Here is a 19149-nt window from a genome sequence, read left to right as displayed (position 1 = left end):
CGGGCCTGACTTTTTTACCAAGGTGTTAGGCTCAAGTTACGGCAGTGATGGGCTACGCAGAATAGCTGCCCTAGCTCTAGTGACGTGCTGGTGGTTGAGTTTTCAGTGCACATTCCATCCCTGCACTAGAACCAATCTGTTCAATACCAGAATTGTACTGTAGTCTCTCTGCCAGCTGTGTCCAGCTTGCTGAACAGCTGGAGCCAAATTCAATCCTAGCCGAGGCAGGTGCGTTGAGCCCTTGATCCCTGGCAAATTGGTTACAAGAAAGCAAAGGTTCATACAGCTCCAGATTTTTTTTTTCAAAGTGCTCAACACCCAACTCTTGACAATCTGGCCTGTACTGTTCCTTTTATGAAATAGAAATTGGACCAAGAGTCGGAGATGTGCCCATATCAAGACAGCTGAGCCATCCTTGCTCAAAAAATCTTTAACAGCCAGGGGGGTATCTCTGGATTAAGCCACCTGCAACGACCCTTCACCACAACACCACTGCAGGTCCCATGACTGTGGCAAAAAGTCCCAGCCCACCTACATGTGCTAAGGCAATTGGAGCTGCCCCAGGAGTTATAAAATACCCATGTCCAGCACTGGGAAACGGGAACAATATATAAGACAAACTTGCTGGTTTTCTGATATGCTGGCTGTGACTCATGGGTGGAAGTGGCTTCTCAGGACAGAAAGTGCTGTGCTACCTGTCCCTTCTCTCCCCCCTCCACCCGTGGGATCCTTGGGCGGTGATCGATCCAACGGGAGTCGATTTATCGCGTCTAGTCTAGACAGGATAAATCGATCCCCGAGCGCTCTCCTGACTCCTGTATTCCACTGCCGGGAGAGGTGCAGGCGGAGTCGATGGGGGAGCCGCAGCAGTCAGCTCACCTCGGTGAAGACACCACGGTAAGTCGATCTAAGTAAATGTAGTGTAGACCAGGGTGCTTGTAGGTCTGATGGGTAGCAGAACAGGTTCTGTTTTCAGCCCCTGAATGTGTAAGTGGTCTTTTTGTTCTCTCCTTCTGAGAATAAGGGCTTATCAGGAACAGCAGCTTAAACTCTGTTCTCCTGTAAAGAAACTGAGCAACAGAATCTTATATTTTTGCTTTAAATCCCTTTGTGTTTTTCATATCAGCACAGATAGCAGTTGGAAATAACGAACAGGCAAGTCACTGAAGGAGGCATTTGCAGCTACAGACGCTCCCCGGGTTACGCAAGATCCGACTAAAGCAAATTCGACCTTACGCAAAAAGTTCCATAAGGCATAAATAAAATGTTCAAGTTGCAGAAAATATTGCATAACGTACGGGAACGCAAAGTACTGTAGTGCGGTGTGCAGAGGAATACACCAGTAGCATCTCCTACAAGGGAAGGCTTTGCACTCTCACAACCTCTCAGTCTCGTGTTATTTCAGTGATACTGTATTTCACCCTGTTATTTCATTCAAATCATGCCTGGAAAGCGATCAAGTGATAGCAAGAGTGCAGGACCAGTTCGTAAGCGAAAGAAGATTGATTTAGAGCAGAAAATGAAAATAGTGAAAAAATATGAAGGCGGACAAAGCCTGTCGTCAATTGCTCGTGAACTCGATTTGGCTACCTCAACAGTGAAAAGTATTTTGAATGATAGTGCACGCATAAAGGAACACGTGAAAGGCTCTGCTCCTTTAAAATCAACAGTCATAACGAAGCAGCGTTCTGGCGCTATCTATGAAATGGAAAAGTTATTAACAATATGGATGGACGATCAGATTCAAAAACGTATGCCGCTTAGCCTCATGATTATTCAAGCAAAGGCTAAAAGTATTTTCGAAGACATAAAGGGAAAATACAGTGATCCTAACGCAAAGTTTGCGGCTAGTCATGGGTGGTTTAATAGATTTAAACAACGTGCAAATTTTCACAATGTAAAAGTGAGTGGCGAGGCTGCTAGTGCTGATACAAAAGCAGCTGAAAAGTATCCCGAAGTATTACAAAAACTTATAGAAGAATGTGGTTATACAGCACAACAAATCTTTAATGTCAATGAAACTGGATTGTTTTGGAAAAAAATGCCAGACAGAACATACATTTCAAAAGAGGAAAAGACAACGCCAGGGTTTAAGGCTGCGAAAGATAGGCTAACGCTTTTGCTTGGGGGTAACGCAGCTGGAGATTGCAAATTGAAACCATTGCTTGTTTATCATTCAGAAAATCCCCGTGCGTTTAAAGGCATTAGCGAGGTTAACCTTCCAGTTCATTTCCGTTCAGATCGAAAGGCTTGGATCACAATGGCACTTTTCGAAGACTGGTTTATAAATTTGTTTATCCCCGAAGTGGAAAAATTCTGCAGAGAAAACGACATCCCATTCAAGATTATGCTTATCGTCGATAATGCTCCTGGACATCCTGCACATTTAGATGACTTTCACCCTAATGTAAAAGTCATGTTTCTGCCTCCTAAAAAGACTTCGATCCTACAGCCCATGGCTCAAGGGGTCATTGCTAATTTTAAAGCCTGTTATCTACGAAGAACATTTGCACAGGCAGTCGAAGCAACAGACAGAGAGACTGGGAAGACTTTATGTGATTTTTGGAAATCGTATAACATTTACCAAGCCATCATAAACATTGCTAAGGCCTGGGCAGAGGTTACCCAAGTTTGTTTGAATGCCATATGGAAGAAAGTGTGCCCACAGTTTGTACACAGCTTTAAAGGTTTCGAAAAAGACAGAACATATGAGGAGGTGGCAGATGAAATTGTGAAGCTTGCCGAGCAGCTTGAGCTGGAGATTGATGTTGGTGATGTGGATGAGTTTATCGAATCCCATGGAGCTGAATTATCAAATGAGGATCTCATGGAATTAGAAGCAGCAAAAGTAAAAGAACAGACTGAAGCTGAGGATGAAGTTGAAGTAGTAGAAGAGCCACGACACTTCAACACCAAGGAGATGGCACTTGCATTTCGTGAGATTGACTCTGCACTGGCAAGGTTTGAGAAGATGGACCCCAATTCCTCACGATTCTTGAAAGTGAACAGCAGCATTGACGAAACGCTGGCCTGTTATAGACAGATATATGAAGAGAAGAAAAAGGCCACCATCCAGTCATCTCTCAATACGTTTGTAAGGAAGACTGAAAGGCCTGCAATGTCCACATCTCCACTGCCAAAGCCCCCTCTGACGACCCCAATGATGTAATGCCTGTCTCCTCCTCTTCTTCCTCATCTACAAATTAAGCCCATTGTCATCCACCACCAAAATGGAGCCTTCAGTGTGCCAGGATAACAATGGGATTAAGGTAAATTGTAATATTTTTGTTGAATTTTTGTTTGTTATGCTTGCACAATATACATTTCAGACTTACGTAAAATTTGGGTTACGCAAGGCTTTCCGGAATGGAACAGTTGCATAAGTTGGGGAGCGTCTGTTTTAATAAACCAACAAAGTGGAATGTAACATTCATGTGATCTTTATAATAAACAGTGCTATGTGAGAGAGAGCGATAACATCTCCCCCGACACACCGGAAGAAAGACATTTCGAAGGCAGCAGGGTGCAGAAGTTTGACAAGAGCCACTGGCCGTTGCATAATCCTTTTGTATCTTCAGTGGACTTTAATTACATCTCACCTATTCCCACTTTTATAAAGACTGAATTTTAGCAGGTGTGATTTTTAACCTGTCTGGCTCTCATGCCCTTTAGGACACTACCAGAGCTTGAAAGTTCAGGAGTTTTTAAAATAACTTTAACAATCAAACAAACTGTAACAGGAATAGAAAAAGAGGCCCTTATCTGACCTGTAGTCCTGTGTTTCCTTTTGCATCAGAATAGTAGCTACACGATGGTTTGAGTGGTTCATATGGGCTTTTGATTCCAGCTGGCCCTGCTTCCTAGTGTTCTCACACCTCCGGCTGCACGCACAAGTCTTTATAAGCTGCCTCCACAGTGTGGCAGACTTGTCTGAGCTCCGTTTGGATCTGGTTGATCCTCTCCATTATCTCCGAGAGCTCTTGGAGCTTATCCTGCATTTGCTTGTTATGGCGATCGTAAATGAGAAACATGCTTTCCTCCAGCTTCTCCGCCAAACTCGAAACCTTTTGGAGTGCAAGGAAAGACAAGCCTTAGGGATTAAAATGGACCGGAGGCTGATGGCCTGAATATTAAGGGTTGCATTGTCCCCCTGCTTCTAGAGTAACGGGATGCAACTACCGTTGATTTCAGTGGGTGCTCTGCCATGTTGGGATGGGGCTGAGTCTTGCCCTAAGTGTGACTTTTTTTCATGAGTTTTAGACAGAATGGACTAAAACTGATCTCTGCATAAATGTAAATGCTTCCTGCAGGCTTCCTGCACCATCTTCTGAAAGCATCTGGAGCTGGCTGTGTGGGAGCCAGGATACTGACTCAAGGGACTGCTAGCCTGGGCCAGACTGGCAGTTCCTATACAGACCCCAGCCCTGCAGCTGGTCCGTGCAGCACTTCAGTGCAACTCCATGAGGATCTGCCTGCATGGATCTGAATGCAGGAGTGGGATCTTCATGGGACATACAAGAGGATTCTGGCCTATTAGAGGCCATGTGCCCCAGAGACCAGGGCACTGGACTGCATTTCAGGACCCCTGGGTTCTATTCCCAATTCTCCCAGGAGTTAGGTGGCTAGCGTGATTTTCAAAAGCCCCAAGCTGCATTTTTAGGGATCCTAAATACTTTTGAAAATCTGGCCCAAAGCTTTAATGGCAGCCTCAGCAATGGTAAGGCGGAAATAACTTCCCAAAGGCATGGAATGTGTGACAGTCAGATGTGCTGAGCTGCTGCTGGTAGAGGCCATGATGAAGTTTTGCGAGTGCCAGTGTGAAATGGGAGGTGTGTTGGTTTCTGCGTCTGTTGGAGATGCAAGTGGAAACCTTATGGCGTGTTGGAGTGCGTTAAGACAACAGCAATCAGAAGGTGGTAAAGAATTCAAATTTCTTTCCTTTAACTTATCTCCGAGCTTTGAAGGCACTGGCATAAAATGAAGCTTTGGTTTGTTATTCCATTTGCATAATAATCCCTAGTTTTTATCAGTAGATCTCAAAGTACTTTACAAAGGAGGTCAGTACCATTAGCCCCATGGGGAAATTGAGACACAAAGAGGTGAAGTCACTTGTCCAAGGTCACCCAGCAGGCCCGTTGCAGAGCCACGAATAGAACCTTGGTCTCCTGGGTCCTAGTCCAGTAGTGTATCCTATGAGCCACACTACCTCTCTTCATAATAATAAATATCTCACTCTCATATAGCACCTGGGAAGCCTGGGTTCTATTCCCAGCTCTTCCACGGGCCTGCTGGGTGAGCATTGACAAGTCATGTTGACCTGTGCCTCGGTTTCCCCATTTTACAATTATTCTGACCATTTGTAAGGTGCTTTGAGCTCTATGAATGAAAAGCGCTAGATAAGAGCCAGGTGTTCTTATATATATTACACGTTAATGTCACGGCAATGCCAGGTGTTCTTATATATATTACACATTAAGGTGCCACAAGTACTCCTTATTCTTTTTGCTGATACAGACTAACACGGCTACCACTCTGAAACGTTCAAGTCTGTGTCTGATTTTATAATGGAAAGCTCCCCGCTGCTGCATTATTTTTCTCTACATTTATGTAAAGTGTGCTCCAAAGCATCTGATTTAATGCCTCAGAGACATGGAGGACACTCAGACTGGTGATCTGTGACTGATGCAGTTAGAATAACATGATTAAAATACATTAAATAAACATTCTGTGAGTGTACAATCTTGAATGTTGTGTGTGCGGTCAGGGTGGAGAGGAGATTAGCGAGGCAGCTTGGTTGGCTGCGGATGAAACGAGGGTGGGGGGTTGCTGCAGTTCACAGGGATTCAAGTTAGTGTCTCTGCGGCGTGATGTTGGGATTTCACTTCTGTTGGCAGGTAAAGTGGTTTTACATTTAAAACAAGCTCTCTACTGATTTGCTGTAACATAGCAGAGAATTGGAGAACACGGAGACTGGCAGGGCCCCTCTAGTCCATCGCCTTTCAAGTAGAGTCTAGCTGCTGCTCCCCTCTTTTGTTCTGTCCAATCTACTTTTAAATGCTCTATACAGTGAAACTCCCCCCACTTTCCTTGGGGAGACGATTCCATAGCCCAGTACGGGTCCCTGGGAAGAAGAGCCATGTGAGAAAAGGACCTTCGTCACACAGCTTTTCCCACTGCCATGAAAATGGAGGGCTCAGCATCCCGCCCTTCAGCCCGGTTGTCCTGGGATCTGTTGGGGGTGGGGTGGGGGTGAAGCATGACTAATTGGAGGAGGGGTGGGGGTTGGAGAATGCTGCACCCAGTGAAGTTCGAACGGAAAAGACAGCACCGTTGTGGGCTGTGTTACCTTTCCCACCGTGCTGTGTGACGGAGCCCAATGAGGAGAGGCCCTAGTGCAGGTCTTGCTTGGGAAACTCCAGGGGGTGCGTGAGAGGGGGGATGCAATCAGAAGCACAGGCCTTTCCTGCAGATGTCTTTGGTCTCAGGCCAATCCCCTGGGATATATGCTGGGTCCAGCTGCCTGGTCCAGCCCATGGCAAACCCTGCCTCCGTGCTGGAATGACATGGGGTTTATATCACGGAAGGGGGCAATCCATCCCTATGACTGACTGACTGACTCACACACACACACACACACTCTCTCTCTCTCTCTCAGCATGAAAGCGCCTCCTCTTTCACCACACTAGCTAACTTCTCTTCCATCCCTTTGGCTTCCGCCCTCGAGCCCTTGAATGTAGCCATCGCAATATCCACTTCACCTTCAGCATGAGGCTGTCCCTGAAATTGCTCATGACAGTGTGGTCTTTCTTCCGGTTCTCGTTGATCTCCTCGATCAGCTGCTGCGTTCTTCTCTGCAGATTTTCAATGTTTGAATCCAGGGCTGCGAAATAATTGGATGACTTGCCGTCCAATGCTGCTACAGGCGCATCTGCAGTGGGGCAGAGCAGAGATGTGCTGGGCGATTCCTTCCTGCATTTAAAATGAAATAAATGAGCATGTGTTGTGTTCCTCTGTACCCCAACTTACGCTCAAAGGCCAAAACTCAGGTGAGTTTGAGGACTCATTGTGAAAGGATCTGCTTTGTTTACAGATAAGAGTAACTGACCTATCTGAAGCAAGGGGGGAAGTTTACCTGCTCCGTGGAAAAGGTAAACGTCCCATCCTTTCCCTTGCTGTCATTCCTAAAGAAAGGGAGCATTTTAAAACCAAACATAGAAGGTCAGAGCCTCCTCTGGTGCCTTTATTCATGTCAAAAGGCTGCAGCTGTACAAAACTACCCTCACCATTCAATACATGAAGAAAAATTACAAAGACTAGAGCCAAAGTTATCCAGCAAAATCAGATGCCAAAGAAAACTGTTGCCAGCTATTTTGTTAATTTCTCTCATGTGGGAATTTTAGTCCTTTACATTTGTTTATCCAATAATTAAAGCAGCTTATTAACCAGAATCCATCCATCACAAACTTGACAGCTCCTGTGTTGGCTAATTCTATTTTATAAAGGAAATACAGAGTCCCTGTTGGCTGACTTGTTTGTGAAACTACTTCTGCAGTGCTAGCAAAATTGACATTTAATTCCATTTGATGCGGGGGGGTGGGAATGACACACATGATGAGCTGTCTCAGATTCTAAACCAGTACCCTTACCTATGGAAGGCAATGTGCTTGCGATCAGCCTTCTGGGTACATTATTGCATTAGCACATTACACACTACTGATCAGGATCCCCGCTCAACTCCTGATGCGATTGGCTGGCGCTCCTACGTCCAAGTTTCTTAACCTTGCCTTATGTTGCCTTGTGTTGGCATTTGGTCCTGAGGAGGCGTGGAGGAAATGGGTCTAAATAAACCAAGCCATCTGCCAAGGTGAAGCAGCTCAGTGATGGAATTAAAAGCCAGAGACACCTGCTGTTGATTAGCTCTGTCCTCTTGTACAGAAGTACAAGTAAACAACCTCCATGCCAGGTGGCTTTGTATACACTCCACCCGAGTGCACTGAATGTACACAGCTACTGCAAGAGAAGCGGTGTGGCCCATGGGAGTGGGCACTGCACTGGGAGGCAGGAGATCTGGGTTCTAAATAAATACACTAAAAGTGGTAGGTGCGGGGGGCCATTTAAGTCCCATAGAGAGGAGTTGAAAGACTAACTGCTCCCATCCAAGGGCTTGTCTACACACAGCTTTTGTATCAGTTTCAAACCAGCACAGGGGTGCTGGAACAATGTGTATAGTGGAGGTGCTGAGAGTCATTGCACCAAACTGTAAACCCTGTATATAGTGGAATCCACTTCAAGCTAGGGGGTACGGCAGCACCCCTAGTTCCAGCACCTACGAACCAGTATAAAGCAATACAACCCTCTAGTGTGGGTACTGTTAGCTACATGTAGGTCTCGGGAAAATTAAACCAATATGGTTATAACTCATCTGACTGTCTTTTTTTTCCCCAATGTAGCCTATGTCATTGCATCCACACACTACGGGTATCCCAATATAACTATACTAAACTAATATCTAATCATACCCCTAACTGAAATAATTACAATGGTCTAAAGCCTGGGTTTAGAGTAGGCATAAATGCACTGACCGTCACCACCTCTTTAAAAGCAGTAGCTATCCTGGGAACCACTTTATAGGACTTAAAATGAGTAATTCTGCCTATGCCCAACACAGAGAATGCATGAGTCATTAATTAGACAGCACTTTGCATCAGGAGATCTCAAAGCACTTTACAAAATTGGTCAGTGTCATTACCCTCATTTTACAGATGGGGAAACTGAGGCACAAGCTGTTACTTGCCCAGAGTCACCCAGCAAACGAGTGGCAGAGCCAGGAATTGAAGCTAGGTCTCCTGAGTGCCATTCCAGTGCACTATCCATTGGGAAACACCACCTCCAAACTAACTTTTTAACTTAAGAATGCAATTAGACACATCGTCCATACCCAGTTATATTAATTAGAAAACCTAGTCTGAATACAGGCTGGGAAATTGCTACGATTAACATGAACAACCAGGGCATTCCCAACTATATATATATTAAAATCACATTTCTCCTTTGGGAAGTTTCTGTTGGCATATTCATGGCACAAGGCACAGCATTTTCTCCCCTTTCTCTGGCTCTTAGCAAATATTAGACAGAAGTCTGTGCAAAACTCCTCACCTGGACAGACTCTCACTGTGTAATTCACGTCTTTCTATATCATCAAAGAATGGGCTGTTCGGTTTAGCCTGCTCCTCTTCTAGCTCTGGACTTTCACATTCCTGATTAGACATCGTAACCTTTAAAATGTAGAGAGATTTTTCAGGAGGCTGCATGGATCAGGCACTGCATTGGGACTTATTCTAGCCCTTGGTTCTGCCACTAATTTGCCGTGAGACCCTTCTGCCTTGTCTATTTAGAGTAGAAACTCTCCAGAGCAGGGACTGTCTCTTACAAAGTATTTGTACAACACTTAGCAAAATGGGGCCCTGATCTTGTTGCAGCCTCTAGTCTCTAAAGTAACATATAATTAATAAGAATAACAGGCTCAAAATCATTGACCTACATGAGCTACTAAATGAAACTGAGAGTTTTAAACATATTCAGTAGAGCTTGATGGGAACTTTTGATGACATTTTGGGGGGGGTTGGAAAATGCTGATTCCTCCTAACTGAATCTTCCCATGGGACCATGTCAGTTTCGATTAAATTTTTGTTTTGAAAAATATCAAAACAGACGTTTTTTACATGTTCATAATTACACATTTGGAATTTTCAGTTCAAAACTACTTTTTGTTTAAAAATGTATGATATTTTATATTTTAAAATATTTTTAAAAGAAAAAAGGTCAAAACTGAAACATGACAGATTGAATTAATGGAAAGGAAATATTTCAATTTACCACAAATTATTTTTTTCAGTGTTTCAGTTTATGAAAAATTTTGAGATTTTGGCTCTTCGTCCCTATTTGGAACCAGGAAAAAAGTCAAACTCTCAAAATTTGTCATAGGATGGGAAGTCCATTTCCTGACCAGCTCTAATATTGAGTCTGTTTTTCTTCTACACTAGTTTTACACTGATATAACTTCACTGGAGTTACTCCCAATTTACTTAGAGAGCTGGACAAAATACGCTATTTTTATCTATGACTTGATTTCACTTGGAGAGTTTGAAATAGTCTGTATTTTATGGGATGTATTTTAGGGCAAAATTTGCTAAGCTGATATTTATTGTAAGAAAAATTGTTAAAACACTGAGGATATATATATAAATATAAAGATACGGCAACTCTAACCTCTGTTAGAGGACTATGAAATTACATCTGTCTAGAAACATTTTTATCTTTCTAGCTCTATAAGTTAATTGTATTTACCTAGATTGTAAATTCTGTGGGATAAGGAATGTCTTTTTGTTATGGGTTTATGTACAGCATCTAACACTATCCCCAGGCAAGAGGTTCTAGCAATTACTATAATAATAATTAATAATAAAGCACCTAGAACCTACACTGGTTACCTGGATTTGAAAATGTAACCTTGTCTGACCTCAGCCAAGTTCTTCAAAACTCTATAGGAAATTAATTTTGAAAAGGAGAGATAAGTACATACAATGATTGTTAAATTCACATCATTTACTAAGCTGAAATGTTGCAGGAAGCTAGCTGTTGACCAGTCATTACAATTCCGCTCCACACCCTCCCTCCTTTATATAACTAGATAAGTTTTACTGGGAAAAATCTGACTTTTGGATTCCCTGCTCTGAGGATATTAGCTGTTTTTCTTAAAGCCCCAGCTCCTGGGATCATGTGAGCATCTCAGTTTTCATTAAAAACAAAAAAATGAAAGAAGTCATTCCTAGGTCTTGTGGTTGAGGAAAAATGCTTGAAATCGTGACCCCCCCTAAAGACAGCAAATAATCAGAAACCCAAATTTATTTGTCTATTCATTATTTTTAAGCCAATCTCATGATCTTTTTAGGATTTGGGGTTGGATTTTTTTGGGGCTGGCAGTACTGTGACTCTTAATATCTGCTTTTTTTTTAAATAAATTGATCAAAGAAGATTTTCTCATGCTCAAAAAGGTCCTAAAAGAATTCCCACTGAGTCTGAATACCGATGGTACGCATTAAGCCACTGTGTGTATAAACCCCTCTAATTTGATTTAATTCTCTAGGGTGTTTTGTTCCCTCCTATGAGTGAAGGGGCTCCTATACCGACCCCATAGGCACATGCGGTGCCCTATAGCAAGGCTGGGGGGATCCCCAATGGGCAGGTGTGAGGAGCCCTTAGGGGAGAGGACCCCTACATGGGACAGCTGTAGCCAGGCTCACAGTGGGGGAGACCCCATAGGGGGGTGAGGAGCCCTCGGGGAGAGGATCCCATAGATGGATAAGGACCTGATATCAGGGCTCACCAGAGGGGCCCATATAGAACTGGGGGCCTGTACTGGGGTTCCCAGAGGGGCCCATATAGAACGGGGGGGCCTGTATTGGGGTTCCCAGAGGGGCCCATATAGAGCTGGGGGGCGGTATTGGGGTTCCCAGAGGGGCCCATATAGAACTAGGGGGCGGTATTGGGGTTCCCAGAAGGGCCCATATAGAACTGGGGGGCCTGTATTGGGGTTCCCAGAGGGGCCCATATAGAACGGGGGGGCGGTATTGGGGTTCCCAGAGGGGCCCATATAGAGCTGGGGGGCGGTATTGGGGCTCCCATATGGATGCAGGGCCCCCTAGTATATCAAGCTTCCCAGTAGGGCCCCTGTAGAGGGGCTCACCCCAGAGATGGGGCTGGATCGGGGCTCCCAGCGCCCCGCCCCCCTCACCACAGCTTTTCCCGCCACTTCCCCGCCCCTCAACGGCCCAGCTGAGGAGAGGGGTGGGCCTGGGCCGGAGAATGCCAGCCCTGCTAGCCAATCAGCGCCCTCCCCGCCCTCAGCTCCTCCAATGAGAGGTCCAGAGGGCATGAAGCAGGGGGGTGAGGGGGCTGGGCTGAGGGGGAGTCCAGTCTGGGGGAGGCAGAGGTGGTGGGGTCCAGGCTGGAGGAGGGGAGCTGGGGTAGGGTCTAGGTTGGGGTCCAGGCTGGGGGAGGGGGGGCTGAGCTGGGGTGGGGGCCAGGCTGGGGGAGGGGAGCTGAGCTGGAGTAGGGTCTAGGTTGGGGGAAGGGCTGAGGGGGGGTCCAGGCTGGGGGAGGAGGGGAGGGAAAGCTGGGGGAAGGGGGCCAAGTTGGGGGAGGGGGGGGCTGAGCTGGGGTGGGGGCCAGGCTGGGGGAGGGGAGCTGAGCTGGGGTAGGGTCTAGGTTGGGGGAAAGGCTGAGGGGGGGTCCAGGCTGGGGGAGGGGAGACAGAGAGGGAGGCACATCCAACCACAGCACAGTTTGGCTGAATTAGTTACTCAAAAGGCAGCTGGACTAGCAGGGGGCCTGGGGGCAGACAACTGCAGTGCTGGGGGGACTTTCATCCCCCCAAATCTAGAGATTGCACTAATAAAGGAAACACTGAGTTTGGAGCAGAAGCTTTCACCTCCCCCAAAAAAGCATTGTTTACACCCCTGGTGTGGGTGGGGACTGCGGGGTATCAGCAGAGCTGGGGTTCAGGTTGAAGGGCATTAGCAGAGCTGTGGGGGATGGGTAGCTCAGGACTGAATAGCTCTAGACAAATGGCTTACCTGTGGTGTGGAAGAGCTCTGCTCATTTCTCCCCATTTTCTCCATTCAATCCTAGGTGGCCGTAGGACAGGAATGAGTAAGAAATCCTAGATAGCCACAGATTTCTGGCAGGTTTCAGGTGCATTGGGAGAGCTATTTGGAGAAGCATGAACATCATCTACTCTCACTTGTTGCTTTAGCCCCTAGGAGAGGCTCACCCACAAGAGATTTTGGTTTCTGCAGCTCAGAAGCGCAGGATCTCAAGGCATCCCCACATCTCGCTGTGTATGCACCTCCCTGGCGTTCTTCATGCCCGTCTGAATGCAACGGGTTCCCACCAGTAAGAAATGAAAATAAACTGGCAGTTGCCAGCGGTGCTGAAAACATGATGATTAAAGAAAACACTATAGACAGAGGCACTCTTGGTCTCATGGCGAGAGGGATCTTTAATACAAATTTGCATGATTGTGTCCACCCAAGGGATGCAACTTCTACTGAGATGTACCGGTATTTGCTGCTTTTTAGAGTCCACTTCTCCTCCTACCCCAGTCCAATCTTGTATATGGGAAGTAGCTGGAAACCAGCAAGAGATGGCTTTGTTTTTAGTGCCTGCTTGTATTAAGGAAGCAAAGGAAAGCAAAGACCCCACTGCTGTCTGGAACAGCTTAATAAAAATCCATAGATTTGTTCTACGTAACTTCTCCTATTTATGGCGATTCACATTATTGAATGCTTGTATTTCAAAGGCTAGTTAAAGTTATATTAATCCTCCTGCTCAGAGGGATCTATGCATTTCTGTTTTAATCCTTGGATCTAAAAGTGCTATTGCTTGTTTTAGAGCTGGGGAAACTGAGGCACAAGGAACTGGAGTGATGTGCAGCAGAGTCAAAGTTAGAACTTGGGATATGATTCTCAGTTCCCTTGTGAGGATGGGTCCTTTAAGACAATTTGGTTGTCTCCATATTCTGAGGCTGTGCTGGGCCCTGTAAATTACCGTGTCTTTGAGGCTGCTCTATTTTATGCTCTGCTGCCAGTGGCCCCCCGATGGGCCTGCACTCAGGAGCCATTTCCACTCACCTTAAGCCTCCTTTATGCTACCGTTATCAGTGTGACTGAGAATCGAGCCCACTGAATGGCCACGCAGGCATCATGCTATCTACACACAAATGGACATCTGAACAAAAGACTTGTGTCAGTTCCTGGCTCCTCTCTTGCTAAGGATAGTCCATCCTCAGTTCCACACAGGAAGTCCCTGTCCAGGAATAACCGTTTCAGTTTGATCAAAGATCCAGTATTTAAGACCAGGGGATGCCTCACACGTATGTGTCATTGCCTTCATTTCCGTCTGCCTGATGACTTCACTTCTAATAAGAATAATTTAAAAAACAGTCCTTTGAAGAAGGCTGGGATTTCCAAATAGGTGTTTAGACCCCACTGGAATTCAATAGGAGGCTGGTGCCATGTTCCAATATGGCAACTCAGGCCTGATCTACACAAAAAAATTAGTTTGACCTAGTTACGTCGCTCAGGGTGTGAAAAAAATTGTGCCCAAGGTGCCATACTTAGGTCAACCTAACCCCCAGTGTAGACACAATGTAGAATTCTTCCCTTGACCTAGATACCACCTCTCAGAATGGTGGACTAATTACATTGATGGAGAAAAAACCTGGTGCCAATGTGGTGCTTGTAGTGCAGTCAACAGCCTCAGAAAATCTCCACAAAGTCCAGCTGTTTTAAGGAAGCAGGTGTTCTGGCAGCTTTAACAGTCCTAGGGAGGAGGAACTCAACAAGAACATAAGGGAGCAAGAGGACTAGTAACGTTTATTGTCTTTCTGACCGTAAAATAGACACTTCCCCCGGCCTTATCTGACAGCTCATCTCACTCTAGGGATCGTTGGACAAGAAGAGAACATTTTGTAAACAAACGTTTTGTGGCAAATATCGAATTTCACAGGTTTGGGATTGAGAAGTGCAGTGTGATCCCTGCTCAGAAAGAACTTGTGAATGGTTTCCATCTGGGATTTGGGTGACATCACAGGCTAGTTCTTCCAGCTGGTGTTATTTTCACACTTGTAATCCATTGGTGCCTGGAATAGCAGCATCTTCCACCTCACGAAACCAGGGTTGGTGGTTGGTTGCTTTTTCCCCCTTCCCAGAGAGGATTTAAGATCTGGAAACTGTGCCACTTCAAGAAAGAAAAATCCACTCTGCCTGCATGCCCGGGCCACAAGGAATATGCTGAACCTGACCCTGGAGGAACAGAGCACTAGGAATGCAGCAAACTGAGGGTGGGATGGCAGCATGGTAATCTTGGCGATGGAGGCCAGGGCGTCTGAGCCAAGCGTTGGCGGAGAGGGGAGCTTCGAGGCATGGGATTTGGGGGTGTATGGATCAGGCCTTTCTCTTAGGCCATTTCAAAGTTGACAGCAGTGCTGCTGTGGCTAACTGGGCTCCATGCAAATGGGTTTAGCAACCAAGGCAGGAGTGATGAGTGACCGACCAGATTGAGGCCCTGTTTTGTCTCACAGGGCCATGCAATCGGCTTGCTCAGCAGAACTAGATGGGGAAGTAACTTGCTGCCAGTTCCGATCTCCCCACCTGCCTTAGTCACTTCCCTCAGCATTGACGGGGATACGTCGCAATCAGCTCCCCTTGAGCTGTTGGCTCTGCATGGAATTCTGCCCCGTTCCTGCCCAACACTAGGGTGTAAGTTGAGGTAGGAAAGGGCCTAGTTTAATGTAAACTTTCTTCCAGCCCTGGGGTGCATATATTGCAGCAGCGTTCGACCCTTTCACACATGGCTAGAGTCTGAGTGAAAGGGGGGCTCACACCACTTTAGACATCACTTCTGTAGCTGGACGACCGTATACACATCAAGATCTGTCTCGCTCTCTCTGCCCCCTCTGCTCTCCAGCACCTCACCCCCTTGCTAGCCCAGGCACTCAACAGACTCGGCCCAAATCTGAAGGAGAAAGATTCAAGTTTAGAGGCACCTCCCACCAGCTCCTTTCTTGAACATGTCAAGTTCAGCAGGTGTTTATTTCCCACACGTCAAGTGTATCAGGGCTAATGCCCTGTGTGTGGGGACCCAGATCGGAAGCTTCTCTTCTGAGCCTGGCATCTGTGCAGGGAGCAGCAGGGTGATATTTATAGCAGTGGAGGTGCCAGCATCTGATGTCTCAGCTTCTCACCTTGTCACCTACATACCATTAGCAGCAGGTCGCCCTCAGCACTGCAGAGCCAGGTCGCTTTGACAAGAAGGCCGGTTCCCTTGCGGTTCAGGCTGCTGGACTCAGATCAGATCCATCTGATCAGCTAGTCCATTGCCTTCCGGTCGACCCAAGATTGCTCTCTTATATGCCCCACTCCTTTATCTGCAGGGAATTCTGCCGTCGCTCTGCAGTGTCCCTGGTGGCAAAGGCTTGGGCTACACTTCAAAGTGGTGATAGCGTTGCTGTGTCGGTCAGGGTGGGAAAAAAACATACCCAATGTAGCTTTGCCATCAAAGCCATCAGTATAGATGCAGCTGTGTTGACAGAAGAGGCCTTCTGCCGAGATAGCTAACAGTGATCAGGGTGGTGGTCCCACACCAACAGAAAAACTTGTATTGGTCTAGGTTGCGTCTACACCAGAGGGCTGTGCCGGCATAGCTATGCCAGTATGGGCTCCGTAGTGTAGACGCACCTGAAGAAGAGCCGAGATACGACTGTGAGGAACACAAAGGGGATTGACTGATTTATTTTCAACTGAGGCTGCTGGACAGAGCCGACCCTGTGGTTCCCTCTGTCTCTTTAGTGTCTCTGTCTCTCTTTCACCTCCATTTCATCAGGCCTCCTGTAGTTTCCCTGTTTCCTTCCCTCTCACTTTCTTCGGGACAGTTCGCCACCGTGGGAATCGCTGTTGGGTGGAATTTGCTGAACCTTGGTAGCCAGAATGCACCCGAGTGAATCGGCAGTGAAAACCCTCCCACAGCCCACTGGGCCCTGCCCTGTCAAATCCCTACATCAGCCAGAGCTCCAGGATCAGGCCCCTGCTTCATCCTGTGCTGGATCACGTCAGCTCCCACGTCTCCGCCAGGAGAGCTCCATGCCGCCAGGCCTGCAGAGAGAGGCGCTGACACTGCCTCGTTAACACCCCTCTGCTCTTCGCACTCCCAGCTTGTCATCTGCCTGAGCAGCCCGAGGGGGGAAGCAGGAGGAATGGTGGAGGGAGGAAGAACAGCAGGGCCCATCCTGTGCCCGCAACTGCCCTGGCCTCACAGATTGCCCATGGAGATTGCCATCCCCGCCTTCGCAGCCTCTGTGTCCCCAGTGCAGAGAGGACAGAGGCTCCTTACTGCTCCCAGCTGGAAATTGTGCTCTGGAGCTAGTGATCCCAGCTTCACCCTCCATCCCCTCCTGGGGAAGGGCTGGAGATGGAAACCTGCCCACACTGGGTTCTGCCCGTGCAGCAACTCCCAAATTCAGCTCATCATAGGAAGGCAAGTCTGGAAATTACCCCACGCACCTATAGTCTCATGGTATGTGTATTACTGTTGTGCCTCAGGCCCCACTCCGAGTCCAGGGCCGCACTGTGCTGGGCGCACACCGTCTCAGTAGACACCGAGTGGGAGGGGAAACTGAGGAACAGATTTGCTCAAGGTCAGACAGCAGGGCGGGAAATAGAACCCAGGAGTCCTGAGTCCTCGTGCAGTGCCCTAGCCAATAAACCAGGCTGCCTCTTAGACCTGCTTATCCCGTCCCCTTCACTGGAATGGGGGTGGGAGGGCGGCGCTAGCAGGCTTCGCAGATCTCAGTCTTTCATTACAATAAATAATGAAGGGTCTTAGGGTTGCAAAGAAAACTCCCAGACCACGACTCCCACGGCTAGCTGACTCGAATGGCGGCTAGACAGCCAGAAACCACCAGCTAGCTAGATTCCCCTGAACTGCTTTGCAGTCCTGCTGTGCAGTCAAAGAGCTGCCGCGCTACACCTCAGAAGTGGCTGCATTTCACTGCTGTGTGAGTGATCCCCTGTATAAACAGCTGCCATGTTCCACCCCAGAGGTGGCTGCATTTCCGTGGTGGGCAAATGATCCCTGTACTTGTTAGCGTTTGAACAGCAGTTTCAGAGCACAACGCACGCTGCTAACCTTTGGCCTGAGTGAGGGATCCCGTTTCACTATAATGTATTTTACCTTATAATTACAACACACCTTGGGGGGGAACCCACCTCATTTTCATCACTTCATCTAACGCAGCCGCGCCTCGGGGTGGAAGGCGATTGCAGCGGTTTGGAGCTGGACGTGAGGAAGAAAGGTATGGAACAGAAACTACCAAGGGCCTTTAGGAAAGCAGGATTTAACGATTCCCCAGCCTGGAGTCTGTCTGTGCTCTGACAGGGCCGTTCACTGGCTAAGAACGGCCCGCTCAGGACCTTGTATGAACTGGTGATAGAACTCAGGAGTCCTGACCCCAAGCCCTCCCCCCTCCTGCTCTAACCACTAGTCCTCGCTCCCCTCCCCAGGCCCAGAATACAACCCAGGAGTCCTGACTCCCAGCCCTCCTGCTCTAACCACTAGTCCTCGCTCCCCTCCCCAGGCCCAGAATACAACCCAGGAGTCAGAGTCCTGTGGCACTTTACAGACTGACAGAATAATAAGGTGCCACAGGACTCTCTGTCACTTTGTACAGATCCAGCCTAACACGGGGCTCCCCCTCTGACACTTCAACCCAGGAGTCCTGGCTCCCAGCCCTCCTGCGCTAACCACTAGTCTCCACTCCCCTCCCACAGCTGGAAGTAGAGGCCAGGTGTCCGGAGCAGAACTTCACACAACAAACCCCCCAGCCCAGGTCTCCCCTTTGCAACGCCCCCTAGTGAACAGTCCCAGGCAGCCAATCCCCCACCGCCCTGGCAATGACATCACTGAGTGGGTGGAGCGTCTCCCTTACCGCTCCCCTCCAGCTGGCGGCTCTGAGCGCGCCAGAGGGTCCGACCCTGCCTGCTCGCTCCAGGGACTCCCAGCTCCCCGCCGCCCGGGCAGCGCTCCCGGCTGGGCCGGGCCCATCCACCACCTGGGGGAAGCCACCAAGTGGGAACAGATGCACCATCAAGCAACAGGGCAGACGGAATCCACGCAGCCCGGGTGAGAAAGGGGAGCAGGGTCTAGTGGTTAGTGCACTGGGCGCCAGGACTCCTGGGTTCTATCCCTGGCTCTGGGAGGGGAGCGGGGTCTAGTGGTTAGTGCACTGGGCGCCAGGACTCCTGGGTTCTACCCCTGGCTCTGGGAGGGGAGCAGGGTCTAGTGGTTAGTGCACTGGGCGCCAGGACTCCTGGGTTCTATCCCTGGCTCTGGGAGGGGAGTGGGGTCTAGTGGTTAGTGCACTGGGCGCCAGGACTCCTGGGTTCTACCCCTGGCTCTGGGAGGGGAGCAGGGTCTAGTGGTTAGTGCACTGGGCGCCAGGACTCCTGGGTTCTATCCCTGGCTCTGGGAGGGGAGTGGGGTCTAGTGGTTAGTGCACGGGGAGCCAGGACTCCTGGGTTCTATCCCTGGCTC

At 48.0% G+C, this 19149-nt stretch overlaps 2 protein-coding genes across 5 annotated transcripts; one reads left to right on the top strand and one right to left on the bottom strand.

Annotated features, from left to right (window-relative positions):
* The first annotated feature begins 807 nt into the window (after positions 1 to 807).
* LOC123353623 (tigger transposable element-derived protein 1-like) lies at positions 808 to 7218 on the top strand. 2 transcript variants are annotated; one of them, XR_006574539.1, is made up of 3 exons: positions 808 to 897; positions 1127 to 3269; positions 7091 to 7218. XR_006574539.1 is itself a non-coding variant. In XM_044994880.1 (2 exons), exon 2 carries the CDS (start codon positions 1442 to 1444, stop codon positions 3167 to 3169), a length of 1728 nt encoding a protein of 575 aa, XP_044850815.1. In that variant the 5' UTR covers positions 808 to 897; positions 1127 to 1441; the 3' UTR covers positions 3170 to 5721. The 2 variants fall into 2 exon arrangements, 1 of the variants encoding a protein (XP_044850815.1); XM_044994880.1 differs by lacking the exon at positions 7091 to 7218 and having other exon boundaries at positions 1127 to 5721.
* On the bottom strand, positions 3870 to 11863 carry SYCE2 (synaptonemal complex central element protein 2). Of its 3 annotated transcripts, none has more exons than XM_044994930.1 (5): positions 11747 to 11863; positions 10482 to 10541; positions 9157 to 9275; positions 6759 to 6969; positions 3870 to 4064 (listed from the first exon to the last, which is right to left on the bottom strand). In XM_044994930.1, exons 3-5 carry the CDS (start codon positions 9267 to 9269, stop codon positions 3870 to 3872), a joined length of 519 nt encoding a protein of 172 aa, XP_044850865.1. In that variant the 5' UTR covers positions 9270 to 9275; positions 10482 to 10541; positions 11747 to 11863. The 3 variants fall into 3 exon arrangements, with proteins under 3 accessions (XP_044850865.1, XP_044850863.1, XP_044850864.1); XM_044994928.1 differs by having other exon boundaries at positions 10491 to 10541; positions 11747 to 11858; XM_044994929.1 differs by having other exon boundaries at positions 10491 to 10541; positions 11795 to 11856.
* Between the last annotated feature and the right edge of the window lie 7286 nt (positions 11864 to 19149).

Source organism: Mauremys mutica, chromosome 20 (genome assembly GCF_020497125.1).
Source record: "Mauremys mutica isolate MM-2020 ecotype Southern chromosome 20, ASM2049712v1, whole genome shotgun sequence".
NCBI lineage: Eukaryota > Metazoa > Chordata > Testudines > Geoemydidae > Mauremys > Mauremys mutica.
The sequence above is the reverse complement of the archived record's forward strand: the minus strand, read 5'-3'. Positions and strand labels throughout refer to the sequence as shown.

What these genes read in the sequence shown, in the direction of transcription:
- LOC123353623 (XM_044994880.1), top strand. Translation starts at nt 1,442, where the DNA reads ATGCCTGGAAAGCGATCAAGTGATAGCAAGAGTGCAGGACCAGTTCGT.
- SYCE2 (XM_044994930.1), bottom strand. Translation starts at nt 9,269, where the DNA reads ATGTCTAATCAGGAATGTGAAAGTCCAGAGCTAGAAGAGGAGCAGGCT. An exon ending in CACAGTGAGAGTCTGTCCAG is followed by an intron (nt 6,970 to 9,156) that starts GTGAGGAGTTTT and finishes TTTTAAATGCAG; the next exon opens with GAAGGAATCGCCCAGCACAT. An exon ending in GGGACAGCCTCATGCTGAAG is followed by an intron (nt 4,065 to 6,758) that starts GTGAAGTGGATA and finishes GCACTCCAAAAG; the next exon opens with GTTTCGAGTTTGGCGGAGAA.